At 46.8% G+C, this 20,824-nt stretch overlaps 1 protein-coding gene and 1 long non-coding RNA gene across 12 annotated transcripts in view; one reads left to right on the top strand and one right to left on the bottom strand.

Annotated features, from left to right (window-relative positions):
• PALM2AKAP2 (PALM2 and AKAP2 fusion) overlaps positions 1-20,824 on the bottom strand; it is a 469,130-nt gene that overhangs the window by 22,745 nt on the left and 425,561 nt on the right. For all 11 annotated transcript variants that reach the window (XM_072842284.1, XM_072842286.1, XM_072842288.1 and 8 more), the window contains one exon: positions 9,679-12,130. In XM_072842284.1, coding sequence (XP_072698385.1) covers positions 9,679-12,130 — 2,452 coding nt within the window. The remainder of the gene's footprint in view (positions 1-9,678; positions 12,131-20,824) is intronic.
• LOC140641849 (uncharacterized) lies at positions 15,315-20,743 on the top strand. The gene is made up of 3 exons (XR_012038467.1): positions 15,315-15,572; positions 17,624-19,368; positions 20,416-20,743. It is a non-coding gene; the product is annotated as an uncharacterized lncRNA (long non-coding RNA).

Here is a 20,824-nt window from a genome sequence, read left to right as displayed (position 1 = left end):
GCTCAGACTTGTATTTTCAACTTCATTTCCTCCAAGTAAAAGAGACTATCCTGCCTGTCATATCTAGGGCACAGGTGCTTGTGGGGTTCCAGCTGTGACCCACACACCAAGAGCTGGTCCCTGGTCCTTTCATCTCTTTTTCTGAAGGCTGTAGGGGTGGGAAAATGCAATGACATGAATCTTCAGATCGTCAGCCTGGCTCAGACATGAGAAATAGCCCCATCGGCGAAACAAGTCTGAAAAATCTCCAAATATTATTCCTTAAAGGTCAGGGTGTTGGATGATACTGGATCATTCCCTATGAACAGGACTAGAAGGTGAAACCTCTAGAAGGAAAGAGTTCTGCTTCTCTAGGGGAAGCAGAGTTGAAGACCAAAACAAGCAAAAAAAAAAAAAACTTAGTTAAAACAGACAGAATGAAAATCATGGCAAGTAGCGATTCCCCCACCAAGATCTTTTCATTAAATGCATTTCCACCAACATGGTGGGTCAGACTGTGCAACGATTATGCACCCCCCCACCACCACCACCAAACAGAAAGGAAAAAGGAAACATTTTTATGGACTTGCAATGTCATTGTCACCTGATACACTTTGTTTTTTGAAATCACAGCTGACTGTTGGAAACTAATTCCCCAAGTCAGATTTTCTAAGTGAGACTTTAATTTTAATGCAGTAAATATGAAAACACACCAACTAGGTACAGAAAGAGATTTTATAATGCATGTTCTGGCATTTATTTCAGGGTCACGGTAGCTGTAGAAGAGCAACCTCATGAGTAATTCTGTAAGGTTTTCTAGGCCTTTTCTTAAAACATAACAGTAACTATAATAACAAAGAAACAGTGATTCTTTCTGGGGAGCCTTGTGCATACTGGGCACTGTTCTAACTTATTAATGAGGTTGGTACTATCTTATCCCCATTTTACTCGCAAGGAAACTGGGGTGTGCAGAGGTGAAATAAGTTCAGTCACACAGTTAGCAAGCAGGGGAGTCAGGATTTGCAGTGTAGATGGAAACCCAGAGAAGTGACTGTCACATTGAGGCACCTAATTTCTCTGGACTTTTTTTTTTTTTTTATAGAAGGTATGAATTTATACCTGAGAAGTAAAGACAGACTGGGAATACCTGTGAGGTCAGATACATACAAGTTTTGGGAAACCTTTGAGGTTTACATTGAAAGTCATGAGAAATAAAGCATCATTATATAAAATACAGTAAGTATCCTTTGGTGCTTGAATGGCTTGTCTGGCACACTCCCCACCACTGCCCCTATTTCTCCACCCCTTAAGGAGTAGCTTATTCATAAAAATCAAATGGATCCGAAATGCCAATCTCCTGGGGAGAAGGAACAGCAAGTCACTATGGCTAGTAAGAGACATAGTCATATCCTGCCTGGATTCCAGCAGTCACAGGGGACATCCTGCTCCCACGCCTGGCTTTGATTAGCTCATATTTCTTCCCAGAGGTAGAGCAGGGATCTTATAAGAATTAGGTCCCTTGATTCATCTTCTCTTTGTCAGCTCAAGATTACATCCTTTTTTTTTTAAGTGCTGGAGTCTGATTTTTCGGAAGCCGCTCTCCTAACTTAGAGCTTGGAGTAGCCACATATGGCAGTCAAGGGTAAGCAGCAAGGACACCACGTGGTGTCCCCAGAAAAGGTAGAGCACCACTGGGAGACAACCCAGACATTCTGGATACATCAGAAGACCAGCACAAAGAGCAATGACAGCAGACCCTGCGTACAGATGGGAATTAAACTGGTGGAAATGCAGTGCCTTTTCCAAAGTTCTACATTACCCAAAAGCCATACCCCTAGACTTTGCATGGAAGATAGACTGGAGTGGAGTCCCTGTCTTCTCGGGGGCGAGGCTGACAGGTGTAACCATGGCAGCTGTTCTTTTCAAACCTTGGAGGAGAATGTCCAAAAGAACTTCGAATTCTGTTAATTTGAAAAGTCCTGCTTTCATCACATACATTCACCCCTTGCCAAACACCACCTTCAATCTAGCCTTTTCTTGACCATTCCTTCTCAAATGGGATGCATTTTTAAAAAAATGAACATATTTGGGGTGCCTGGGTGGCTCAGTCGGTTAAGGGTCTGACTCTTGATTTCAGCTCAGGGTTGTGAGATCAAGCCCCATGCTGGGCTCTGTGCTCAGCGTAGAGTCAGCTTGAGCTTCTCTCTCTCTCCTTCTCCCCACTTGTGTGCTCTCTCTAAATAAATAAATATAAAAATCTTTTTTTAAAAAATGAACATATTTTCTGGGTTCAGATGAAGCAAGACACAGGGGAACTTCTGATCCAAGGCAGAAGGATCAACACTGAGCAAAAGAACAGCAGGAAGCAGCCACGGTGCTCAGTGACCACCAGGAAATGTTGGCTTTGGCTTCACTCTACCAAACATGTTCGGTTAATGGAATAGACACTTATTTCTGCTGTCCTCAAATTAAGAAATTGATTCCTTGTTCGAGTACCCAGTTCTTCCAAAGATTTCAGGGAATGGGCCCATTTCTGGAGTGAAGGAGTGTGTTTTCTTCTGGGGAATGAACCTTCAGAGAGAACTGATGGGAGCCATCAGGCTAGACAGCGGACACCGACTATGCTCCTCCCCTCCGCCCTCTGTTCAGATCTTTGGGCAGCACCACCAATTTTGCCTACTGCAATTTGGAGCACTGGAGCTAAGTTCTGGAACCAATCTGGGGCACTAGGGCAGCACTGTCTCGTGGCCTCTGAGAGCAAATTCATCCGCCCAGACCACAGTGAGCAGAGGACTTCAGAGCCATAGTGGTTCCAAACAGCAGAGGGCAGGAAGGACCCAAGGCAATGCAGGGGTCAGGCCTGAGACTGGGAGAAGCTCAGTCACTGTCAGTTGGAGAGGGGAGCTGTTACTACACACTTTGTCAACCTGCAGGGCAGAGGCACGGGTTTAGCAGAGGACGAGAAAAGGTAGAGGAAGAATAAGGACTTTGGAAACAAATGAGCCTGGGTTTGAACCTGGCTTTGCCACTTCCTGGCTGAGTGATCTCAGGCAGGTTACTTCATCTCTTTTTGGACTCTGATATTACTTCATTGAAAAGGGAGTATCATTATAGGTCAACGATCTCTCAAGTCCAGTTTCAAAATCCAACCCAAGCTCAGAAAACCAAGTCATAACTTATTTGGCAACAACACCTGACAAGACCCCGCATGAGGCCCTTCTTAGTCTTTATTTATCCTACTTAATGTAAGTAACTCTTCCTAAGTTTTATAGCAGAGATCTAATTTGATGGTAGGGGGTTGTTCCAGACCCTACCGGGGGATGGAAGGAAATGAAAGTATATGCCTTGCATTGCTTTTCTAAATAATAGTTTATATATTTTATGGCTTTTCTGAAATCAGAAAAACTCTGAATGTATCTGGCCTTGTGGACTTGGATACTTTGTATTTACATCTTAGAACACTATTGGGAGGATTAAATGAACAAATGAAAAATGAGAAAATGTGTGTGAAATAACTAGTAGAGTACAAGGTTTAAGGTCTTGGTGACCTGTAGCTACTGTGATTAGGCTGGTATCACCAGAGAATGTTCAGGAAATATGGTAGTAGACACAACTCTCTGCAAGCTGCTCCACACTAAGCTTTAGTACTTTCACGTGGCCAGCTGGGCTCCTGTAGCTTGTATAGCCTGTGCTGCCGGTAGAAGAGGGAAGTGCTGTATACCCCCAGAAGAAGAACCCTTTCTCACCTGGGCCTGTCACAGAATCCTTCCACCAGTTGCTAACATAAGGTCTTCTACTGTGGATCAATGAAGGCATCTCCAGTGAGATTTGGCCTTCTCCAGCTCTAATTTCACATGGGATAAGCCACCAAGCTCTCCTTCATGAATACTGTGCTGCTAATCAATACTTTTTTTTTCTGTCCAGGACTTTTATTTATGATTTTTCAAGATAAGAGTAAAAAAAAAAAGACAAGACCCAGTCACTAATCTTTATAATAACGTAATGGTCATCTCCCGGGTAATCTTTTTTAAAAATTTTATTTAAATTAATTTGCCAACATATAGTAGAAGACCCAGTGCTCATCTCATCATATATCTTCCTTAATGCCCGTCACCCAGTTACGCCATGCCCCCACCCACCTCCCCTTCTGCAACCCTTTGCTTGTTTCACAGAGTTGGGAGTCTCTCATGGTTGGTCTTCCTCTCTAATTTTTCCCCAGTTTCCCCACTTCCCTTATGGTCCCTTTCACTATTTCTTATATTCCACATATGAGTGACTTCTTTCACTCAGCATAATACCCTCCAGTTCCATCCACATCGATGTAAATGGTAGATGTTCATCCTTTCTGATGGCTGAGTAATATTCCATTCTATATATATAGACCACATCTTCTTTATCCATTCATCTGTTGAAGGACATCATGGCTCCTTCCACAGTTTGGCAATTGTGGACATTGCCACTATGAACACTGGGGTGCAGGTGTCCCATCATTTCACTATATCTGGATCTTTGGGATAAATACTCAGTAAATGCAATTGCTGGGTCATAGGGTAGCTCTATTTTTAACTTTCTGAGGCACCTCCACACTGTTTTCCAGAGTGGCTACACCAGCTTGCACCCATCAATAGTGCAAGAGGGTTCCCCTCGTGGGTAATCTTAATTCAAACTGAGGGTAGGAGTTGAAACTCCCTGGAAATTTTATCTTTATAAGATATATAACTCTCACATCTTTCCACCTATTAAAAGACATGAACTCCAAGTTAGGGAACTCAATATCCACACCTTCTCCTTTACCACTTCCCCCAAATCTCCCACTGGGCAAATTCTCCGACTTGGTAGATCAGTGCAACATCTGGCATGAAAACGGAAACTATTTTTAAAAACAAAAGTAAGCATCACCTAACTAACTGGGTTTCTCTGTCATGCCCAGAACTTGGAAGTGAAACCAGGATATCTAATAATAGATAACAGGCACTAAAATGAGTACCGTCTGTTGACAGCCCGAATGTGAAAGGATGTTTGAAAAGATCCAAAACGTAACTTCGATAAAATGTTTGGGTTTTCCTCCCAAATGTGAACCTCAAGGGTGTTTCCAGCAGTGCTGCAGGTAGCACGTTCAGATTAGGCTAGTGCCCCTGCTGGAATGCTTCTTTTCTTCTCTACTTTTGAGTATTATCAACAGAAGGCACACACATGTTCAGTCTTGGAAATATGGCCTCTCACAGGACACACGGCCTTTGTCAAGATGGCACCAGGCCTTTAGAAGTTCTTGTACACAGGAAGAGCTCAAGAAAAGCTGGTGGGATGGACTCATTAAAGCAGGAAGACTTTTACTCCATCAATTCAAGGATGAAGGCAGCTCTTCATGGTCTGGCTCCAAACCAACTTACTTTCATTTTGTTTCAAATTTCTTCCTTTAGCCTACCCTGACTTTATTTAAGTAAACCAAGTTCTCTCTTCCTTTTGGGCCTCCTTAGGTGCCCTTCCTTCTCACTGGAACAAGTGCCCCTCCACCCTAGGAACCCAACCTCTCCTTCAGTTCAAAGCATGGATGGTGGTTTCCTAAGAAAGGAAGACTTCCCTTAGACTCCCAATAAGGTGATCTTTCTTGATCTGTGCTCCTATAGGTTTTCATGCTTCTCTGTCATGAAATTGTCATCTTTGATACTGTTTCTCTCATTGAACTGTCAGTTCCCTGAGTGCAGGGACTGCATCTGCCTTGCTCACCTCTGTATGAGCAAAAGTCACACAGACCCCATTTAAGTGAAACTTCTTCCTTTAAAATCACCTAAGGGCCAACAGGATACAATTTCCAAAAGAATTTTCCTAATAACTTGCTTTTGAGAATAACGATGTCCTCTTAAAAATATCTTCTCCATCTTTGAAAGGCAAGGAAACTAAATGGAAAAACAAGTTATCTTTTCAACACCTGGGGAATGGTTGGGGAGAATTCGCAGATTTGTTTTTCCCTAGGACATCTTGGCCCTCAGTGAATTCTACTTCCCTTAGGGTTCAGGATCCTAGCATGTTCCCAGCATGACTTCCGCCAGAGGAGAAGTTAAAAATCATATTTTTCATCACCTAATAATCAATCCTCAAGCTGAGTCATGGAACCAATCAGCTGAATCACCTCTCTGGTGGGACGTGTGGAGTATTACAGGAAGAATTTAGCATCATCTCCATTCACAAAACCAAATTTGGAGCAAGCAGTTCCAACCCTGGCTATGAATCGTCCAGGCTAGCTGTTCAGAACAATGTGTCCGCCTCCTCCCTAATCATGAACTTGGAGGCTGGCTAGCCAAGCAATACTCCAAACATTTCCAGGCATGGATAGAGAGAGAATTACATCTTGTGTTCAGTTTTTTTTTTTTTTTTTCAATCCATGTTGTAATTCTGGGAAGCCCTGCCACTGACTTCAAAAGTTCTAGAGATAAAGATGAAGGAATGAGGTGCACATGTGTCCTTACCACAATTGTGTTCAGTGCAACAATGAGATCATTGCAGTACACAGACTTGCATGGATGAATTACCATGCAGAAGGGATATTAGCATTAGCATGGAGGGAAGTGCTAGGAAAATCAGGCCTGGGCTGCTGGGATGCTGAGGGCAAACTAAGAACCCTGTCTTATTTTAAGCCGGGTGGGAAAGCCCTGGGAGACCACAACAGGTCTGGGAATAGGGGAAAGTGTTGAAATGTTCGATTTGTATGGACAGGCTAGAAATAAAGGGGGGGGGGTGATATGGTGGGAGATTCAACTAAGAGGTAAAGAAAACTGAAAATACCTACTGAGCACATGCACTTTATGGAAGGTTCTATAATAAAATAATGTAAAAGGAGAGTTAGGTACATAGAGCTAGCTCTAACTGATAGGAGGGCCATGGTGTTCTATCTTCCAAGTGAACAGAAGTTGCTGAGATGCCTGAAGAAGTTTCCTCCGCGAGACTTTGAGTTCTTATGCAGGCCCTTTAGAGTCATTTGCATGTGAAGTAGGCTTCTCAGATTGGGCTGAATTTGAGTGGTATGAAAATTATTTCTAGGATACTATATAGAATGCCCACTGGCATCTCTGTGTCAAGCTAGCCCACAAGAATTTCAAGTGAATCTGACAACTAAGGATCTTTGGAAAAAGCCAACCAGTCTCTATTAAGCACATACACATACAAATGCCCTTGAAATTTTTCTTTGCCTCACTCAGCTGGCCACTGCCCTGTGACCTACAGGAATTAAAAACTATAACAAGAAAGTCACCATGCTTTTCCTCTTTCTCTTCTCTTTCTTTCCTTCATGAACAATTTAGTCCAAAAGCCATTGGGGAGGGGCTCAACAAGATAGCGCTGCAGTGGGGGTGAGAGGAATCACAGTGGCTCAGAGTGGTGTGGCGGAGCCACAGCAGGGTGGGTGGGGAAGAGCGGTGATCTAGCACATGGTACTGGGGCCCAAGTTGGAGAAGGAAAATAGGAGATTGGTTATGTAAGGTGAGGAAGGAATTGATCAAATAATAAACACACTGAGGATAGTGAGAAACAGGTATCTTGTTGTCAAGAAGGAGGTTACAAATATGGAGAGAATATGACCCCTCTGGTATTAGATTTGAAAGTACCAAGAACTGAAAATATCAAGAGAATATGAACCTGCTGGTATTAGATTTGAAAGTATCAAGAATTGGAAGTATCAAGGTGAGCTCATGGTTTTCAAGACAGATAGGCATGTAGGTAGGTGGATCAACAGACAGACGGACAGGATGTGTGTATATTCTCTAATTCGGCTTCTTGAAAGTGTCTTGGAGCAGTGACAATCCAATAACAATGAGCACACCAAGCACCTGGAGTTTGGTTTCTAAATCCTATTCTCCTCTAACAGGAATTAGTGCTATTTGAAGAAATGGTTGATTTCGGGGTTAGGAAAGCATAAGATGAGACTGGAACACCTTGTGGTGTCCTAAAAGACATGCTGAGCGAATAATGAGGACATGTCAAAAAGACACCAAAGTTAGCTTGAAAAGGCTCCCATAAGCTATGTCTAAACAAACTAAGAATAAAATAATGGAAATGGATTCTAACCCACTGAATATAATAGCAATCCAAAAGACCACAGTGACATAAATAGATACGTGAATAGATCTGAAGTATGATGAGGAATGGAATAAATATTACATAGTGCCAAAGTAACTCCCCACAGAATATTTATTAATTACAAAGGACACAGTAATTTTACTGTAGAAGCCTGTCAGACCCTCCCTGGAACAAGTGATCAAAATTAATATCGCGAAAAAAGTCAGTATCTGTCCCTGTAAGGGACACCTGATTGGATATAGTGAGAAGAATATGGCATTATTTTTGTGGTATTCCCATCAAAGATGCATAACTAAATGTACTCATGTGAAAGCATAGGCAAACCCAAGCTGAGGGACACTCTACAAAACTGAGCATGATGGGGCCTCATGTTGGCAACTTACTCTCAAATGGTTCAGAATAAAAGATATTTGTACCAGGGAACTTTTCTTTAGGTTAAGATTATTTCAAAATCTAAAAATTAATAATTGAAAGAGTTACCTTGAGTCACTGTAGATATGATGGAAGCCAAGTGTCAAGATGGGATTAAGATCTGGATAAACTAAGTCAAATGCCAGCAATTATATGTTAGGTAATGCTTTTTTGGATGGTCTCCAGTGAAAGAAGTTATCCCTCAGTCCATTATGAACCAATACTTAAAAAAAAAAAAAAAAAAAAAAAGACACAAAATTCCACACTTGGATTTGAGGACGATATCAAATTGCAACAAGAATCGTCAAGTGCTTGTTCTCGATGTCTGTACTTATTCTCATTGTGGACCCGTCACAGAGTCCAGGGACTAGCCCAGACCACACTTTGAGCAGTACTTCTCTCCTACACACGTGGCTCTCCAATTGCCGTCATATCCAAATAGGAAATAAAAACTACAGTAGGTTGCACTGTTATCCATAATGGTAGCAACATTAATTACCACCATAATTAGCACCAATCATTTATACAAAGCTTTCAAGAAAGGGACTGCACAGACAATGGGAAGGGACTCAAGACGTGCCTTTAACAGAATAACTGAATTTCTCTCCAAATGAGAGAAACATAGGACAACAATGAATGAGACCACCCCTGATTCCAAGGCAACTGCATTGTGATGACTAAAAGGAAGACAAATCCAATCCTACAGAAGGATAAAAACATCTTCTACGGGTCAGTCTGGAACGCCGGGTCAGGACTGTCATTGCTAGAAAGGATCTGGCATTTAGCAGGGGTTAGCAGAGCACATGCCCCAATCAGCTGGGTCTGCTTTAACCACAGATACTAAGGGTCAAGCTACGGACGCCCAGCAGTCCACACGTAGGCTCCCCCTGTGAGGGTCTGTGCCACACACGGGCCCCCCCTCGGCCAGAGGCAGCCTTTTCGTATAAAAGAGAACAATCCTCTACTAAACCAGACCCGGAGCAGAGCCACGAGAAAGAAGCGATTGCACCGTCAGGGAACTGGCACACCCGCCAGGCCCAGGGTCCCTGTAGGGGACACTTTGACTTCCGCTGCCCGTCTCTGGACACTGACCCCTGGTGTCGGTGCCCTTTGACGCGGACTCTAGCCACACGCAGAGGAGGCTCCGCAAAGAGACACGCAAGCTGCAGCCCGCCGATCGCCGCAGCGGCTGTCCCTGGTGCGCGCCTCACTCACCTGGAGCGGTTTTGCAGCTGGACGCTCGGGAGGGCAGCGACGGGGCGCTCTTGGCCCTGGGGCTCTGGGTGCTCTGCAAGACTTGTCTCTGCCTCTTCAGCTCCTCTTCCCTTTCCTGGGCTGCTCGGATCTCTTCTTCGATCATGGACAAAGTCCGCTGCTTCCTCGACCTCAGCTTGAAGGGCCCCACCATCACATCGGCCTCTTGGGTGGCCAGGAGCGAGGCCGTGCTCCTGAGCTCGGCGGCCTCCGAGTACTTGCTGAAGTAGCTCCCTTCAGGTCTGGCCTCTTCCATGCTCACGGGGCCGCGGGGCTGCAGCGCGGGCGGCGGCTGGGAGGGCCCCGTGTCCCTGAGCGCCCGGTCTTCAGTGGCCAGAATCTTTGGCAACACCTCCCTTTTCTCCTGAACAGGGGAGGACACCTGGGGTGGCTCAAACATGCTCTGCGGCTTCTCCGAGCCGGGGGCCCCAGCGCCCCCCACTTCCTCCAGACTTTCTCGGGGTCCCTGTGCTTCGGGCCCACGCTGGCTGGCTTCGGACGCGGCCCTGTCCGCTCGCTCGGCTATGGCCTGCTGAATGGCATTCTGCACCAGGAGACCAGCCTGATATTCCAAGGGGTCATCCACCGACGGCGAATCTCCCAGCGTGGAAGAAGGGGAATAGAAACCGTGATCACTAAATGACTTGGAGACGCCTTCCCCTCGGCCCTCCGAAGGGTTGTCCGTCTGCGGAGTCTGGGGCAGAGAAAAATCGGCCAGTGAGTTCTCCTGGAGGGCGTTGGTGGTTTCGTTGGATGCCCCGCTGTCACTGATGTTGTCCATGCTGAAGTCATTGGACAGGGTCTCCAGGACAGTGGTGTCCTGGGACCTCACGGACAATTCATCCAAACCAGAGTCCAGCTCCTCTTGGGTCAGGGAGACATTCACTGACCTGGAAAACTGATCCAAGATCCCAGGATCGTCATCCTTGACCACAGTGAGGACGGCCCGGGCACTGGTAAACTCCCCGTCCTCTGCCCACAGTTTGGATAAGGGCCCGCGTTTGGAAGGCTCACTGTAGGGCCCTTCCTTCCCCGGAGGAGCTGCGCTGCCCTGGCTTCCCCCCGAAGACTGGCTCTCCGGGCCACAGCTGGCTTTCTGCCCCTTGGCTGCGGATGCCCCGGGGTCTTCCCGAGGCGCCCCGATGGAAGCTGGTCTCGAGATGGTCAGCGGCTTGTCTGAGCTGACCGACCCCAGGGGCTTGTAGAAGGGCTTGACGGAGAAGAGCCTGGGTGTGCTCTGGCCCTTGGCCACCGTCTGCCTGGAACTCTCCATGAGCTGGAACTGTTTGCGGGCAGCAGAGAAGTCTATCTGTTCAGTGACAATGTCCTCCTTTGCATGTTCTGTGGTGCCGGCGGGGTCCCGGGGGGCGGCAGGTGCTGCACAGGGCTGGGGCTGGGGCTGGGGCAGCGGCGGCTGCTGCTGCTGCTGCTGCTGCTGCTGCTGCATCAGCAGCTGCTCCTGCTGCGCCCTCCTCTCCTTGCGCTCCTTGTACTTCTTATGCGACTCCAGATGCTCCTCGTCCAGCTGCTCCTCGATGGTCTTCTCCTGGGGAGGGTTCCACCACTTGGCCGCAATGCCAGGGTTCTTTTTCACGGCCTGACTCCGGATGAGCTCCCTCCTCTCCTTCTCCAGCTCCAGCATCTCCTCCGACGGCCTCACTTTGCGGACGCAGTACTGCTCTCGCTCGCCCTCGTCGTCCTCAAAGAGCCTGGAGGGCTTCTTGTCCTCGTGGAAGGCGCGCAGCTCAAACTTGGCCTCCTTCTTCAGCGTGGTGAGCGTGGGCTCCCCCTCGCGGCCCGCGCCCCCGGGCGCCCGCACGCCGCTGCCCCCGCGCCCCGCCAGCGCGTCCCGGGGCTGGTCCAGGGCCGGGGCGCGGCCGTTGGCCTCTGTGGCCTCCGCCTGGGCGCCCCCGGGGGAGCCGGTGGTGGCCTCAGTGGGCGGAGGGACCCGTCCAGCCGCTGCGCTCCCCGCGGGTTGGGGCAGGCCGGCTGCACGGGCAGGGGGGCTGAGGCCGGGCTCCGGGGGTTCCGGGGGCTCCGGGGACTCCAGGGGCTCCGGGGACCACGTGCCGTTGTAAGCCCCGTCCGCCGCCGGGGCGTCGCAGCCACTGGCCTCCAGCACCTCGTCTAGGTAGCGGATCTCTCGGGCCACATCGTTATCCAGAACCTCGGGGCGGTCGGCCGGGAGCCCGTTGTGGGGGGGCGAGTAGAAAGGGGAGGAGCGGTCCATGGAATGCGGGGCGCAGCTGATTCCCGGGACGCTTTTGCTTTTACATTCTGCCAGCGACACCTCAATTTCCATGGCTTGGTGGTCTGGGGGAAGGGCGCTGGGCGCAGGCTCCAGGGGGTCGGCACTGCCGTCGGCTCTCTGGCCCTCTAGCCGGATATCATCCTCGGAGAGCTGGGGGGGCTTCTGGAAGAGAGACAGACACCACCAAAATCAGAGTCAGACGCGAAACCTCATGCGGAAGCCAACCCGGGGGGAATTACTTGGTAACTCGCTGGAAGGAAAAGTGAACCGATGACGAGTTCCTTGGAACAGAGAGTTCCCTTCTAGTAATTTCTCACACGCTCCTTTTGTTGTGGTGACTCCTACGCAAACCTCCCTAAGTTACAGATTCCCCGTTTTTTGTTTGCGGGGTGGTCCCGGAGGGAACTTACAACACATGCTTATCCCGTTTTTAAATTTCAAAGTAACCTAAGATTCAGATCGTTTGAAGACACTGTTCAGAGATCTTCAAAAGGAGAAGAGATTCTATTAGCGATTGTACCAGAGTTTTGGAAGATATTTTAACAGCAAACTACCACTCCAGAAACGTAATAGGACCATTTGTGTGTCCCCAGCTATAATAAGATGGTCCTTTCGCATGAGCAATTCTTCTTGAAAACGTGATTCTCTGCCAGAGGTGATGCAATTCTTTTGGAGGCAAGAAACTTCTTGGAAAATTTTTCCAAAATAAAATACTGGAAAACGGTAGATTCCTCCCAAGGCCCCTTAATGGCTACAGTGCCCACATTGTCCTGGCTCTTAATTGAGCATGTGCATTATAAACACCATAACCAAAGCCCCCGACCGCACAGTTCTGTTCTCTGGGACTACATCAAAACAATACTCCTTACTTAAGGAGTGAGTGTTGCTTCGAAAAGTTAGTGGCCAGCAGCTCCACTCCAGTTCCCTAAATGCACTGTATGTGATAAGCTCCAATCCTGGTGTTAAATAAGAAAAGGCACCTGGTGGCTCAGTGGTTGAGCATCTGCCTTCAGCTCAGGTCATGATCCCGGGGTCCCTTCCTACTTCTCCCTCTGCCTATGTCTCTGCTTCTGTGTGTGTGTGTGTCTCATGAATAAGTAAACAAAATCTTGAAAGAAAAAAAGAAAGAAAGAAAGAAAGAAAGAAAGAAAGAAAGAAAGAAAGAAAGAAAGACGACATCTTCTTCGTTTCAAAATAAATCCCACCTTTTTCACCAACTACCAATCCCATGTAATTTTGTTATTTGGGATTTGTAAAATTAATTTTCAAATCCTAGGATGATTTTTCTTTTCATATGCAAGGACTCTGGTTTATCTCAGAAAATTCAGTGGTGAATTGTGAGCTTAATTAATGGGTGTCCCCTCAAGGAGTTCACTGACACCTTGGTCAAGTTTGTCTTCCTCTCTCCAGTCTATGGTGTGTGCCTGGTATTATTGACAGAGTTCACGCAAAACTGTAAGATGGTATCATTTTCGTTTGTGTCCATTGTAAACGATTTTAATATCGCAGAACGTAATTATAAAACACCACCTTAGGATGATTCTGAGGGGAGTCATTTCAAAATCCCTCCAAGGAGGGTGCATAGTATGGATTTGTTGATGAGACTCAGGACAACATGGGAATTCACCCTATGTGCTCTTGCGCTGCTGTCAGAATGCTGAAAAACTCTCATGGTTATCCATGAACTGGGGGTTTCCTTCACTCTTTATTTTTTACATTCCCCTTTAGACCTAAATCATTCAAGTAATAGATGTTCCTTCTTTAGTCATAGACAACAACAACAACTATTCATTTGTCAACACCTTTGGGTCTTGGATGACCTTCCAGTCTAGCTCTGGTCTTTGTCCAAGTCTGGTACTGTAATACCAGATATTTATAATGCTAAAATCTTTATTTTCTTTTCTTTTTTACCATCATTAACTAGTGGTTCTTCTATCATTAGAATGAACTCAAAAGACATGTCAAAGACGCTTCTACTGCCTTTTAAAAATATCAACTAGACTTTTTTTTTTTTTTGTAAGGCAATTGCCAGGGACTTCTGTGTCATTAAAAATTACAGAAAATTTGAATGCCTGAAATGTCCTGGCTGCCATTCAGTTTCAAATGAACCTAGGTCAAAATTAGCCCTCTCCATGGAAAGCCATTACTGGAATAAACAGACCAACAAAAAAAGATACAAGGCACTGCCACCGTGAGAGTCCGATTATCTGTGACCCTCCCACCCTGGCTTCATTTGGCCAATGATTGACTGCTAACATTCTTTATGGGAATAAGTAGAGCTTTTCTTTCTTTCTTTTTTTTCTTTTTTGATTTTATTTATTTATTCATGAGAGAAACAGAGAGAGAGAGGCAGAGACACAGGCAGAGGGAGAAGCAGGCTCTGTGCAGGGAGCCTGACATGGGACTCGATCCCGGGTCTCCAGGATCATGCTCTGGGCTGAAGGTGGTGCTAAACTGCTGAGCCACCCGGGCTGCCCAAGTAGAACTTTTCTTATATCCTTTTTGGTTTGGGGTAAAAAAAAGGTAGGAAAATGGTAGGAAGCTTGAAACTGAAAATATGGTTGAAAATCACTGCCCTATGAAACATGAAATACTTTAGTTGATATAAGAGGACAGAGGGCAAAGTAACAGTAAAAGAAGCTAAAAAGGCAAAGAATTCATTCTATACTTTATTAGTCAATCCATTCATTAAACATGCAGGAGGCTTATTTTGTAGGGTGATAATGAGATTAGCAGCAACCATAAGCTCCATGAGACAACACTTTTTTCTTAACAAAAGCTTCCTAGGAAGCCTTAAGTCTATTTTGGATCGTATTTAGTTGGGAGGAGGGAAAAACTTGCCTCTAGTGATCAGCTGCTAATCACAGAGACAGAAGGTCCGGAGCCCACCCCCACAGCATGGCTCAAGAGCACCTCCTCTCTTTCTCCTTGGTACTTCTCAAGTGTTGGACGATGGACAAACAGATGCCCTGCCAGCCTTTTTTCTCTTATAGAACTTAATTATACCAAGGCATATTTTCTGAAGTAGCAAGTTTTCCAATTCAAAATTTTAAAAGTCTGAGAATAGCATCTGACAATATGTTTTTGCTGTGTCCAAAAAAACTACCATGAGCTTTGAGTCAGACAATGATGAGTCTCGTTCCTTGATTGTCTTCTATGACGTGTCAAACTGAGATCTTAAAAATGCTAATTACTGGTAAAAGTCAAGAGTCTGGAGTTCCTGTGTAATTTGAGAAGATTCTGTTCCAATGCATTTGTTTTAAAAAAAAAATTGAAAGACACTGGAGGGTGTAAACAGGAAGCTGGTTCTCTCTCCTTCCTGTTAGTTACAAGGGGGCTCCTCCCACTTCTTTCCACAAATGCGGAGTATTTTTCTTGACACTCAGTTCTACCTACTTCAGGGAGCAGCAGCTCTACATCCTAATCAGGATAGAAGTGATTCGAGAGATTATGCTGCATTACTGATTCACAATCACGCATCAGAGGTCCTGGGTTCTTGTAAAGTTAGGCAACAATTATAACAAAAGAGCAAATTCCTGAATTCTCTTCTCAATAGGATGAATTTACCTTCCTGCAAGATGGCCTGATGCAATCAAAGCCCCCAGTAAGTACACCAGGTAAATGGAAGTGGACTGGAAATTCCAAAGCACAGATTTGGCAGGAATCTGGGCTTGGTGTCATTAAATGATGTGTTGCTTAAACCAACAAATGCTTATTGTTCCCTTTGAAGATTAGAAAGACTAGAATTTTCTCCATGCTTGATAAGATGAACCCGATTCCAGATTCAGATAAACTACACATTCATTAAATGAACCGGAAAGTCCTTTCTGAAATAAACTGTGCCCCAAATGAAAAAAAAAAAAAAAAAAAAAGATATAAATGAACCATCAGAGGCGCCTGACTGGTTCAGTATGTAGAACATATATGACTCTTGATTTGGGGGCGTGGGGTTGTGAGTTCAAGCCCCACATTGGGCATAGAGCTTACTTAAAAAAAAAGAAAGAAAGAAAGAAAGAAAGAAAAGAAAAGAAAAGAAGAGAAAAGAAAAGAAAAGAAAAGAAAGCAAAAGAAAGAAAGAAAAACCACCAAACTGGATTTTGAAAGGGTGCTAAGAGACCCATGGGAGATCCCTAGATTTCCCCCTGCTGACCCTCCAGGTGGAGCCCTAACAGCATGACACATATCACCTGCCAGACTACGGCTTCCCAGAATAGCTAATAGCTGGTCAGGATATCTACTATTTACTTTAAGATGTGTGGACAGAGACAATGTAATACAGCTTAAATTATATCCAGGGGCAGACGGCCATCCGGACTGGGGATATATATCCCAAGACTGGTCAACCAGGATCTAATCAGAAATTCCAGGCCCCCTAGGTGGTTCCTTCCTGGGTAGTTTAGCTCTCTTTTACTCCCATGGCCCCCTGAGGCTTTGCTAATTGGCATAATGAAGGTGAGAAATGGGTTTTCATCAGTGAAATTAGTGGCTTGTCAATTAGCATAATAAATGTTAGAAATCGGTGAAATTGGTGGTGTTCAAATGTGCAGATTAGAGATGTTCTCCGAGCTTTCCTGAATAGGATTTACTCCTGAATAGGATTTACGGACAGAGAGAGCACCATGGCTTATATACCCTTAGGGCTGGTCTTGGAGACCGAAAACCAAATCCAAACCGCCCTTTCCCCAGTCTTGGGTTCAGAGGACTTTGGTTGTTTAACAACTACTCTACAGTAAGGGAATCCTGTCCTTGTAAAACCGCCTCATCTATCTTCATGCAAGGTGGGGTTGGAGCATCTAGAATCTTCCAGAGCTGAGATTTCTTTGAGGTTGCAGGCAGTAGGTTTTATGCCTACTTCTACAAATGTTCATTTAATAAATATCTGTATGAGTGCCAGCAGTCCAACACCTGCTTTAATTATAACCTAGTAGCCGGGCTGTGTCTCAAGCTGCCACTACTTACCAAAATGTACTTAAAAGTCATGCAAAGCAAGTTAGTCTGGGTTAATTCACAACCTGGGGGCCTGTGTTTCCAGTGAAAGTTCTGCAGACCCTGTGCAAGACCATCACGGGACTCTTCTTGGAAGAATATAACTCCTTTGTAAGCTGGACTCATGACAAGATCTCTCAAATCTGTTTTGGGAATTAGATTAATGTGTTTAAAAGTACTATGCAGGGGCGCCTGGCTGGCTTAGTCGCTTAAGCATCTGACTCTTGATTTTGGCTCAGGTCATGGTCTCAGGGTTAGGAGATCCAGCCTAGGCCGGGCTCCTCACTCAGCAGGGAGGCTGCCTGAGAGTCTCTCTTTCTTTCACCCTCTGCCCCTCCCCATCCTGCCATGTGCATGTGCTCTCTCTCTCTCTCAAATAAAATAAGTCTTAAAAAAAAAAAAGAAAGAAAGAAAGAAAGAAAAAGGCGCTATGTAAACTGCAAAGTGTTTAATGCAAATGTTCCTTATCATTAAGCAATTTTCCCCTGACATGTTAAATTCTCTCTGCGAACTGGCTTTCTTGGGGGCAGGGGCGGGGGGGTGATGGGGTGATGGTGACACTTTGATTTTTGAAAAGAAAACAGGACGCATTTAGAGGCGAAAGGCCCAGGCAAAGCTAAAAGTCAGACCTAAGGCACCTCTAACCTCCCTAATCTTTTCCTACTCCAGATCCTCAAACATTAAGTTTAGCTGAAGCCGAGAACAATTAGAAGATGCATTTGCTGCTGCAAGAAACAGAGTAATTGCATAAAGTCATTGCCTCCTGCCTTTAAAAGTCAAAATCTGAAGATGCGATGGAATGGACAGTCAAGAGCCACCCAGATGGGGGGCTCCCGCCACATCTGGAGCAGAGGTGAACTCAGCAGTCTGAACGGAACGTGGACCGTAGCCTGTACTCTACGAGCCATGCAGATGTGCGAGTGAACGAGGCAGCTTAAGGAGCCTGTCCTGTGGGCACACGATTGAGTGTCACACCCCCTTTTACTATGGACACACTGTTCACGGGGCATGCACATACACGTTCTCAGCTGATAACCTGTAGCAGGGCCCCCTGGCAAGCAGAAAGGCAGAGTTGTCTACTTTTGTCTTAAAAACTTTAGAATATCAAATTTAGAGAAACTGAAAGATTTTTCCCAAGATCACCTGGCTAGGAAGTGGCACAGCCAGGATTTGAAAGCTGGTTCTTCAAATTCTCTCCCAATACCTCAAAAAGTGTCCTCAGTGACAGCAGGCTTCCAAAACGTCTAGGGGTACGTTAAGAAGGGCGGATAGCTTTAAAGAGTATTTACTTGGCTCTCGGGTGGACATTTTGCACCCCTGCGTCTCTAGAAGTGATGGGAGACTCACAATTTGGCTTCCGAGGCCAGAGACCCCTCTCCCCCCTTTATTCAGAACTGAACAGAGACAGACTTCCTGGAGACTGAGTTCAGTTTCCTACCTTCTGCTCTACCTGCAGGGCCCTCCAGTTAGAAACGAGGGTGCTGACTTCCTGCTCCATCTGGGAATTTTACCTTTCGAGCTGGCCTCTGAAGAGAGTCCTCTATGCTTCCTCGAGCAATAACCCAGGGGCAAAAATATTAAGATCCCACACCGCAGGCTTTGCAACGGACCCCACACCTACAGGCTGCGACTCCTTCCCAACACCACAGAGTCCACAGCACATGTGAGATTCTGGAAGACTGTTGTTAATGTGCACAGAAAACAGATCGGGGTCCTGACACCTGCCCAGCTGGGGTGACGGACGGCAGCGTGTTCTCTCTTCCCAGGGCACCTGGACCTGCAGCTGGGAGCATCGTGAGCACAAAGAACTTGCAGGAGGTACATTTTCCTTGGCCGACCTGGCTGGGCCCCGAGGGACACCAGGAAGGTATCCTTTGCTACAAGGGCAAGAAGCCGAAGCTTCTACTCATTTGAAATGCTGGTTGTGTTCAAAGCTTCCCCGCCCACCTTGCCACCACCCTCAGGCTGCTACCTCCGGGCTCCTACCCTACATGCACACAGTGACCCAGATCACTCACACATCAGGCGCTGGCTGCACAACCAGCTTTCTACTCTGAATAACCCAGATTACTTCCTACTAAGGCCATGATATTTAAATTAGAAACACGCTTCCCCAGATAATAGGTGACCTGATCCTTTAATCCAGTTATTTTTAAGTTCCACCAAAAATACAAACTCATTCTTGGCCTAGGTACAGAGGCGTGGCTATAAAATAAGACTTCCGCATAGCTGTGCAACCAGAGAGCATCTCCGGTCTCCCTTCTTATCCTCTCTCTCTTTCCTAAGTCAAGTTTTGAGTACCCAGGACACAACTGTTATCACGGCAGAGAACTGGTTCTGTGGTCCATGTCGTGGAACCATCTAGAAGGTTTCTTATGGGACTCAACTTCCTGGCTGTAGTTTCTGGCACAAAGGTAAATGGAAAGAGGGGATGCCTCCCAGCTAATGGAACCTGCCAAGACACCTGCAAGATGCCCACATGGGTCTCCTGATCTTGATTAGACTTGAAGGGACCAGGGTAGAGCTACCAGCTGGAGATCTGGGACAGAGGGACTCCCCAGGTTGAGGGAACTCCAGGAGTGTGGGAGGGGAGCCCAGGGGTTGAGGGAGGTCAAAGTGCATTCCTGCAAGGATAAGCATGCCTGAGGATAAGCATGCCAGAGAACCTGCAGAGTGGCAAGCCTTGGGCCAAGGCCATGGGGGGGGAGGGGGGCGGGGAGCACTGAGCTCTGCAGCAAGGAGTGTACAGCCTTGGAGGCAGGGAGTTCCAGGTCACATCAAGAGAGCAAAAAGCACAAGGCAGAGGAAGTGCTAAGTGGGAAGAAAACCACAGCCCTGTTCAACAGCACAAACTGGGCTGGCTAGAAAGTTTATGGAGAAAGCTGAGAGCACCCAAGTTCCTCAGCAGCTGGCCTGCAGCCCTCCGGCCCTCCCTGCTGACGAAGGCAGGCCGGGGGCAGGCCAGAGAAAGGACGGGGACTGGGAGCGGGCCCCTTCCACCCACCGCGTGGGGGAACAGAGAATGGGGATGACTGAGAGTGCCTGGCTTCCTGCCTTGGTTGGGCGCAGGCCTCTGGGCCCGGAAGCGGAGGGGAGAGGCTATCACCAGGGCCACATTCCAGGCCGAGGCAGCCTTTCCTCTTCCGCCCCCTCGCAGGGCTTCTTCCGGCCTGGAGGACCAGGGGCCTGTGTGGACTGTGGGAAGCCAGAAGCCTCATCAGTCCCCAAGAAGGACCCCCTCCTGGTTGATGGAACCATGCCAGACTCAAAGCCCCTAAGCACTCCTAGGCAGTTGCAAGCTAAATTTAGAGCAGGATGGGGGTGGGGGGGTGCTCAGGGTTAAGGCTACGACCCCTGATAAAGGGAGCTAACACCAACAATGGCTCTCGGACCTCCTGCCATCCAGCCTTACAGCCAAATATGACTGGGACAGCTCTACAAAGACGTCCCTGTTCCCGCAGGCCCAGCCTTTCTTTCTGAGGACGTCTATGGCATCGCCATCCTGCTCTTCTCTCTGGCTTATGGTACAGAGACAGGCTTGAAGGTGGGATGAAAATACTTCTGGAAACTTCCTTTGCTGGGAACAAACTATGTCTTGGCTCACACTTCTGTGGAAGGCAAGTGGTCAATTTATAGCATAAAGGAGTCTCCCCAAGACCACAGCCTGCCCTATTAATAGCATCCCCTTCACCCAGCTGCAAAGTCCCCGACTCGGATGTCGGGCTGCACATCTGGAAGATGTCAAGGTGTCGTATGATTAACACGTTTATAGCTCGGGCTCTCCATGAAAGCAGCAGACGATGGGGGGGGGGGCGGGGGGAGTCGAGGGAGGAAGGAAGCTGTTGCCTTTTCTATAGCAACTGGTGAAAG

This window comes from Canis lupus, chromosome 10 (genome assembly GCF_048164855.1).
Source record: "Canis lupus baileyi chromosome 10, mCanLup2.hap1, whole genome shotgun sequence".
NCBI classification, from domain to species: domain Eukaryota; kingdom Metazoa; phylum Chordata; class Mammalia; order Carnivora; family Canidae; genus Canis; species Canis lupus.
This window is presented reverse-complemented; position numbering and strand designations above follow the sequence as displayed.